This window comes from Tripterygium wilfordii, chromosome 6, assembly GCF_013401445.1.
Source record: "Tripterygium wilfordii isolate XIE 37 chromosome 6, ASM1340144v1, whole genome shotgun sequence".
Lineage (NCBI taxonomy): Eukaryota > Viridiplantae > Streptophyta > Magnoliopsida > Celastrales > Celastraceae > Tripterygium > Tripterygium wilfordii.
The window spans coordinates 7,420,096-7,429,206 of record NC_052237.1 but is presented as its reverse complement, the minus strand read 5'-3'; the positions used below and the strand labels follow the sequence as shown (position 1 = coordinate 7,429,206).

The 9,111-nt window shown below is 38.3% G+C and overlaps 1 protein-coding gene across 1 annotated transcript; it reads right to left on the bottom strand.

The window, feature by feature from the left end:
- Positions 1 to 561: 561 nt before the first annotated feature.
- Positions 562 to 8,600, bottom strand: LOC120000778 (DExH-box ATP-dependent RNA helicase DExH15 chloroplastic). The gene is made up of 9 exons (XM_038848900.1): positions 8,453 to 8,600; positions 6,932 to 8,359; positions 6,670 to 6,845; positions 6,459 to 6,572; positions 5,711 to 5,819; positions 5,538 to 5,624; positions 4,872 to 4,990; positions 3,255 to 3,432; positions 562 to 3,156 (listed from the first exon to the last, which is right to left on the bottom strand). Exons 2-9 carry the CDS (start codon positions 7,415 to 7,417, stop codon positions 910 to 912), a joined length of 3,516 nt encoding a protein of 1,171 aa, XP_038704828.1. The 5' UTR covers positions 7,418 to 8,359; positions 8,453 to 8,600; the 3' UTR covers positions 562 to 909.
- Positions 8,601 to 9,111: the final 511 nt, after the last annotated feature.

Genomic DNA, 9,111 nt, shown 5'->3' with positions numbered 1-9,111 from the left:
ATAATCAAACAAATTATGTTTTAACCAACCAAACAAGAGTGGAACCCCAAGATACATATCAGTCTGCATAATATATCGTACCCCAAGAGACTAAGAAATCTTCGATCTGATATCTTGTCCATGTTTTAGTATTTGGACAAACTTACATATAAATAATAAAATAAAATAACATAAACAATATTGAAGATACTGCACTGCTAAGAATAAGATGCTTAACGTAGATCAAAGATTTAATGTGTGTTTTTTTCTATTTAGTCTTTGTTATTCGATGTAGACCATTGGAGCCTGACAATATCCGGTATAATATGATGTCGTCCACGAGTGTTCAACAATGGCCGTTTTTAGTGTTTGTGTACTTCTATTTATCCTTGTTTTTTGTTTAGTTCTCTTGGTTGTACTCATCTTTATAGTGGCTCGAGTGTCAACTGACCTCAATTACCTAATTTATTGTGTGACTCGTCACCTGTTCAAAAAAAAAAGGAAAATTAGATGCTTATTTCGAAACAAATGATGGATTATCGTACATTAATGTCCTCCCAACGGAGAAACAGGCATACTGTGTAAAGTAGAAAATGGAGTACTTAATAGATAAGACACATCTTATGCAATTGCGAATGCCATGTCCATACAAAGGGTCACTAAAAATCCTAGCATTAAAGAATAACCAATGGGTACAGCTTACTGCAGTACTTATGGTGCATAAGCAACGCTGACCTGCAAATGCTTTTTGCTGGTTTAATGAATTTGTCGAATAAAACTGTGAATTTAGTTTGAAGACAACCCCTAAGTGGGAATCTACGTAGTCAATCTCTACAATGTATATTAAATAAATGGATAAGTAGTTCAAATATTACAAGGCTTTAGCCCTGCAGGAAACAAGTATACATCACATATGGCACCATTGAGCTTTCATCCAGCCAGCTCACTTATCGGTGGACGATCCATAACATTGGATGCAGCCATTGCATTTCTTTGCAATACTGGGTCTATATCAGGCAACTTTGGAATCTGAGCCAATAGATCAATTGTTCGGCGTAAGAGGCGAGCTAGATCTCCCTCATCCATTGCACAATCCATCATCATTTCCTTCCAAGTTAGCCCTGATGCCCAGGCTTCAACCATACCTGAAAACTGGCTATCGAGGCAACAAGGTATCTCCACACCATGTTTATCTTGAAGTTGTATAAAGGAACTTCTTTGCTCATCCAAGAAGCTAACAACATTTGTTACTGTGGTGGAAGGTTCATAAATGTAGCTATTGTTTTTTGAAGGACGAACCTTGATCCCTTCGGAAACTATACTCGCACAGACAGCAGCAAGTTGTGCAGGTTTGAGATCAAGCAAGATTTTGCTTCGAAGAACCATCGCAAGCCATAGTTCATTTTCTCCTCGAATTGCACCTGCAGTTTCACCAAGAGGAAATATTACTTGTGTATTGATGTCCAATGCCCTAGCTTCAAGTATGACGTTGCTTATCTGCAAAAATTCTTTCCAACCAGAGGGTTCAATTTGCTCTATCCTATTTTTCAAACGATTTGATCTAATCTTCAGGTGTTTAATCTTTTCCTCGGTGAATCTTTTCATGTCTACAATCTTCTTATATTCTTTAAATCCTTCCGTGCGCGATATCCTTTTCTTTAAGCGAGAAACTTTACTTCTTTGCTCCTTGTGACGTTCTACAGCATCATGATGTGCTTCTGACATATGTAAAACCTCATCTGTATCAGAAAGACTATTTAACACTGGTACATTTAAACTCCAAGACCATGTCTCTAGAGATCCTTCCATGCACCACAAACCACCAAATTCTGAATCGGCAAGCTTTTCCCATTGCATGTCCCCATTATCAAGAAGCATTCTCATCATTTCCCGAGGTGATGCATCCCCTTGAGCTAAAGCAGTATCAGGTAAGCCTGTCCTGTAAACAGATTTAATCCACTTTTGTGCAAACAAATACCACGAGTTATCTGAACCAAGAGCCACATGATAGCATGCCTCAATATCTTCACTGATCTCAAATTCACCAGCAACTGCCCCAGCTCCTGCTATATTTAGTGCAAAGGAATCATTGGCAGAAACCATGTTTTTAAGTTTAGAACCATCAAGTGAGTCAACGTCACCCAAATAAACCACTGGGACTAAATCCTCAACTCCTTCAGAATCTTTGTACTGCAAGCACAGAAAAGGAAGGTGTCCATTTTTTAGTTCCTTTAATAGAAGTCCCAAAGCAGTGATTTTCACTAATTCCATTGACCTCCGCAGTTCAGTCCTACGGCGTTTCTCTCTCCTTAGTTCTTCCTGCAAATTTACCATTTCATTATATGCAACCTCTGACAAAAGTTGTCGGCTCTTTCTGTCTATGGCGTCATCACTAATATCTGAACTCAGAAATTCTATCTCCTCCAGTATTTTTGTAAGCTCTTCTTTTGCAGCGAGCATTACATTGCTGCCAACATAGTTCCCAAAACTCTGCTCGATTAATTTTCTAGCCTCTTCCAAAGTTCGCCCAGCTCGTAAAGCTTCTGATTCATTTGAGCTGCGAGTAACTTTGGCACCTCCAAGAAGATTTAGCACCATTCCATAGGAGGCAGTAAACTGAGATACAAGAGGTTCAACTCCAGCAAATAAAACCTTACAAGACTCTTCAGCGCCTTCATATGGAGTTTGAACCAGGACCACGTGACCCCTTTCATCAATGCCTCTACGACCAGCACGTCCAGCCATTTGAAGCAGCTCGTTGGGGCTAAGAGTAATGCGCCCATTATTAGTCCTTTTGGTAAGAGATGAAATAACAGCTGTCCTAGCAGGCATGTTGATTCCCGCAGCAAGCGTTTCTGTAGCAAAGACGACCTTGACAAGTCCTCGTTGAAAGAGCTCTTCAATAAATGATTTCCACAGAGGCAAGCAGCCAGCATGATGTGCAGCCACCCCTCTAAGGAGTCCTTTTACAGCAGTTTCCCTAACAGCATCAGGATACTGAACACGAAACCTCTTTAATGCCAATTCGACTTCACTCATCTCACAATCATCTAAGAGCCTGCAATCTTCCACATACTGGACAGACGCATCACATCCCCTCCTGTTAAAGATAAACCAAATTGCTGGTAGCATATCTCTTTCTCTAAGATGACATAGTGTATCAATAACTTGAGGAACCTGAAGGTCGTAATTACTGTAAATTATTAGTTCTAATTTTATACTGTAGGCGGGTTACAAGAAACCGTGATAAAAGATTCAAATCACTCAGAGCATACCTTAGAACGACGGATTGAGTTTATATCATTCTTTGAGAGAGGTTGTCCAGGCACACCGGCCATACTAATATGGCTCACTTCAGTTCCATGTTTTTTCAGTTTCCTTCTTCTAGAGCCATGATCGTTGTGTGTTCTAACTCCCGAAGCAGAAAGTTGTAAGTAGTTGAGCGACAGCTTCCTGTTTCAGGATACAGATACAAAATTGTTAATGTCACCAAAGATGCCTCAACAATAGAAACAACAAACTTATTTAAAAATCTACACAATTGTTCAGGAGATTTGAAGAGAAATCCCAACCCCCCACGTGCGGGTGGGGGGCCGGGCACATTGTACAAAGCGGTACTGCCTGTAGGATAAGTAGAAACAAGTGCAGAATATTAGCTGTTAAGAGTTAAGACAAAAAAAAAAAAAAAAAAGGGAATGCTATAGAAAAGCTATATAATGGTAGGGATGAACAAAGCTTAGGTGATTCGCTGATGTAGAGAAGAAAATTTTTGGACTAACAAAAAAAAAAAAAAAATAAGGATCTAAATCACATTAAATGCATCAAAGACGTGGATAGTGAAGTCACAGCTAAGGATATATAGAAATGACGGAGTGGTTGAGAAGCTATTACGACAAGCTATTCAATAAAGACCGTGGAGGAGGCATAGGGAAACTCCAAGTTTCTCCTGAGGATAGGAACTCTTGGAATGAAGATGTATAAGGAGAGTTGAAGTTGGAAAAGATGAAAGGAATTAAAGCAATAGGACCTGATAGAATCCTTACTGAGTTTCTATCGACAAGGCTTATGGAAGGGTGCCTAGGGAGGTGATGTACAGGGTCCAAGAGAAGAGAGGTGCTCGATTAGCTACATTAATATGACTTATGGATATGACGAAGAAGCAGTAGCTAAAATGTCAGAACTTAGAACAGAAGAGCTACAGAGGAATTTCACATCATGATATATGGACATCAAGGATCGGCGTTGAGCTCTATCTTGGATGTGCATGAGCTTACAAGACAACCAGGATGGGATCTCTCGAGTATATGTTTACAGATGATGTTGACTCGTGGATGAGACAATATCATCAGTTAATTCGAAGTTAGAAGCATGGAGTCATGCCATAGCATCCAGGTGATTTAGAATTAGTAGGAGTATAACCAATTAAAGATTATGACTCTTGACCTCGTGCTAGTCACTCCCTAGAATTATGACAGGGGTAAGGTTCAAGTCCTCCCTTGCGCTAAAAACAATTAATATTAGAAACAACATTATTTAGCAAAAGAAAAATAAGGAAAAAAATCCAATCTACCGGAATCAAAATGTTCTCTTATAGTAGAATTATCATCATCATCATCATCCGAGCCTTGTCCCAAATTATTTGGAATCGGTTAGATTAGTCAATTAGAGAAATCAATAACTATGAGAATCCACTACGTGAATTTTTTTTCTGTCATTCATTCATAGCGAAGGTCATATAATGTAGGCGACCAAAATTGTTTGGGAAAAATTCTCTGATGATGGTGATGGTCATAAATTATAATTTGGCTTATCGCCAAATGTCTCTTCTATTACAAAGACCACCCCAAAACTACAAACTCAACTGAATGAAAATCTAAAGGTGACAGAAAAACCTATTCATGTGCGTTCCTTTCTCATTAAGAAGAGGTAGCAAAGCAGTCCTTGTTGAGAAGTGCCAAGTCAAGGGAACAGGACGTCTTGAAGAAGTCACCAATTCTGTTTTACCATGAATCTGATATTATTATGAAAATGAAACAATTAGATGTTTGTATGAGTCCACGGATCAGAAAGAACTTTAGACCATGGCCTGCATGGCTGACTTGCAAAATCAAAAAGAAAAAATAATAATAATTACGACATAATCGACTTTCCATTCAGGCAAAAGAATCATATATAACATGTGTGTCTATGTGCGGTGCATGAGTCCAAATGTTCTTGTGCCCCTAGCATATATTCGCACACCTAAGAAGGTACCATCTAACCTAATATTTTACATTAAGTCATTAACAAGTCATGAATTATAAAAGAAAAGGAATTATGAATTTTACAACACAATAGGTTTTCAATTTCAGGGAAACAGGAAAATCCGAAGTTAAATTCTAGAGGCCCACATAGTGCATATAGAAAACGATAATCAGAGATTGAACAAAAAAAAACTTCATGAATTATGTTGGTGGAAGCAAGTATACATACACAACACAACAATGCTATTGCACATCAGCTGTGACTAAGACTGCTCGCAACAGTGATAGACTAGATCATCCAATAAAGAGCACTACCTGGCCAATCCAACCAGCAAGCTCATCTGAATTTGCGACGGTTGCCGACAAACATATAAGTTGAACCTCTTTTGGGCAATAAATAACCTAAGGATAGTTGACATCAGTGGATTAATACAGCTGTTGTAAAAATAAGGACAAACAAAATACCCTTGACATGAAACAGCACTTACTATCTCCTCCCATACTGTACCCCTAGATATATCGCTTAGATAATGAACTTCATCCAGAACAATCACATCAACATCGAAAAGTCTGCTCCCGGAAGAAACCATGCCAACACTGCATGAGAAGCAAGGAAAACTAACATCAATGATTCCAACAAAAAGCTTAAGTTTTTTTAAAAATAAAAACACTTAAGATTAAGCAATTAATGTCAAAATTCATTGTATGCAAATGACCTTTGGACAGATTAACTGCTTCAAGGGAAGGAATAAAAAATAACGACATTAAACAAAGTTGATTCTCAAATCATCACTATTACTAGTTGGTTTAAGACAACTAAAAAAGTCCCAATCCAACACAGTAGCAATTGCCAAAGTGCGTCCAAGGAAATTCAACATATATGCCTTGAAATCCTAGTGTACAGTTTCCTGACTAATATGGATGTAGGGACATTGCAGCATTACGATTGATTATAATTATGCAGCCTCGATTGAGATTTTTTTAATATCTAAACACTGGCCCGAAGCTCTGCAAACTTCTTAAGCATGTATACTAGAGGCAACGAATATAATCACCTCTTCTCATAATATTGCTTGAACTATCTACGTTGGAAGATTATCTTTTAATCTACTCATTTAATCATATCCAGAATCACATTGCACTATGTATATAGGACCTCAGATTGAATCTTGTTTTGAATAGATAGAAATCCCAAATCCCCCATATAGTCCATGTTTAAAGGTCTAAGTAAATTACCTCTGATACAACATGTTGCGCAAAATCTCCGTAGTCATTATTAAAACCTGAGCATCTTTGTTAACAGCAGAATCTCCAGTGAGAAGACCCACATTCTCATCCCTAAATGTCTCACTGTAAACAGCACATAAAAGAAACAGTCACCACATTTGTCTCACTCTTAACATCGTATCCAGACTCAACATTTAAGAAAGGAACTAAAAATACTGACCGAAACTCTCGAAACTTTTGATTCGATAATGCCTTAAGCGGAGTTGTGTAAAATAATCTCCTTCCCCTAGCCACTGTCGCAATGGCAGCCGCTTCGGCTATCAAAGTCTTTCCACTGCTAGTTGGCGCAGAAACCACCACTGAAGAGCCTCCTAAAAAGGCTTTTATAGCCAAACGCTGCCGAAAAACAACAAATTTACCCGAATTCAATCAGCTGCTTCACAAAACACGGGAAGATTAGCTGAATTTAGGGAGAGAGAAACCTGGAATTTGTCGACGCGAAAATCATAAACGGAAGCAAGCTCGTCCACATCAATGATCCCTTCACCGAACTCTCTGAACTCATTACGAATCCTTTCCACTCTCTGCCACTTGAATGGCTCGTACCGAGTCGCCGTTGCAGGTGATTCTTCCGCAGCCACCGAAATTTCATCCTCATTCTGCTCGATTCCGTCAGAAATTTCTCCATCAATGTCCTCGTATTCGTATTCCTCTGCAGCCACGTCATCATCTTCGTCGTCATCGAAGTCTTCGTCGTCGGAGAGTTGGGGCTCAGCGGAGAAGACTGAGTCTCTGGACTTGTACGAGAGTATCAATGGAGGTGAATTTGTGCGAAGTGATTGGAGGAAGCAAAACCCTAGGTTTTGACGGATCGTGCGGTTATGCGGGAATGAGAAGAAGTGTTTTAGGGTGAAGGAATGTAAAGCAATGGAAGGAGGCAGTGATGAATGGATAGAAGGTGTGGTCATGGCGGGAGGGATTTTGGATATGATGCACGTATTGCTTTTAGTTTTATCGAGTTAATGACGAAATGATCATATGATATTAAAGCATCCACAGTAGTACCTTTTGAGCCACCACTTCAAATCTCTCAATATTTATCACTATTAAGAGCAACTCAATGGAGATTTGATTTCAAGTGTTATATTTTATTTTGATTTTTGTGCATCTCTATATATTTTTAAGAGAACTCTTACAATGGGTACCAATTTTTATACACTTGAAACATAATTATCATAATAACTACCATTTAGCTATGCAAGGGCAAATTTAAAGAATATCAACAACAATAACAGAGCAGTCTACACAACGATTCTTCAACAAATATGATCATAAACGAGAATGATCTTTCACTGAAGAACTTCAGTAATATTAGTCTGAGCTACAAAGTCTCCATACTAAAACATGCTAAAAGGCAAGAAAAGGAGGAGGAGATGCAAAAGTAAAGGGAAAGCAATTCTTGAAAGAAAAAATATAGTAGAATTTCATACTATGCACATGTATATCTAACATTTGTTTAGTGTTTTTTATCCTATAGTAGTAGCCTTGGCATGCATTTTCTAAAGACATGTAACGACAAAAATCCATAAAAAGACAAACTAGCATGTGGGTTGATTTTAAAAGACTTTTGTCATTTGTACCTTTTCCTCATTAAAGTTGATTGATATATTGAACAACCACATTTATTTCATTTGCATCTAATGCATCTTTTGACTACAACCAGCAAAGAGTAACTCGTTTGACATTGATATTGTTGATTTTCAACTTCATCGGGAGCATAGCATGCTTTTTCTGATCATCATCACCACAATACTTGGCATTATCTTGAATATAGAAGTACCACCGATTCATTTAAACTTGCGAAGGTTGCAACAAAACTTCTCATCCAATGTCAGATCCTTATGTTTGGCCTAATGGATGGCAATTTATGGAGTAATATGTCAACATACAGCAACAGGAAATATATGAAGAGGAAATTAGAGAAACTAGTATTGTGCCCATACCTTGACGAAGCGTGATGATGCGATTTTAGTAGCCTTTGGTTTGGATGATGGAGGGGAGCAGCTAATGATCTCTGGAACGATTGTTTGGAAGACGATAATGGCGACGGAAGCAGCCAAACAACGTGAAAGAGAAAGAGATATGCTCACGCGATTAGAAAATAGGGTAAAATTTTTTTTAAAATTTATCAAATACGTGTCCCTTTTGTATCGGCCTTGTGGGGCCAATTTGTATTCACAATAGGGCCTGGAAATCTCAAGTTCGTAGACAATTTCAAGTTAAACTCAATACCAATTTTTAACCCATTGTGGGCTCATAGCACTGGAAATCAACATCTCAAGTTCTTCATTTTCTTGTTTTCAGGGGCCCATTGTACATGATCTAAGTGTTAGATTATTATATATCCATAATAATGAGACTCTTGAGCTGAAGAGGGCGTTTGATCGGGGAGAGAGAAATAAGGTGAACAAGAAAATGAGAAAAATAGAAGAGAGAGAAAAATATGTGATATTCTTTGATTGGTTGTATTTATCTTATTTTTTTTGAAAGACCCACAGGTCATACACACGAAAACTACCCAAATCTCAAACCCCTTTGATGAGAATAGAACCCTGGACCTCAAGGTCCTGGGCAGACAACCTGACCAACCAGGCTATCTCTC

Coding starts and splice junctions, on each gene's coding strand:
- LOC120000778 (XM_038848900.1), bottom strand. CDS start 7,417: ATGACCACACCTTCTATCCATTCATCACTGCCTCCTTCCATTGCTTTA. Junction 5,625..5,710: donor GTACAGTATGGGAGGAGATA/GTAAGTGCTGTT, acceptor AACTATCCTTAG/GTTATTTATTGCCCAAAAGA. Junction 3,157..3,254: donor ACTCAATCCGTCGTTCTAAG/GTATGCTCTGAG, acceptor TACGACCTTCAG/GTTCCTCAAGTTATTGATAC.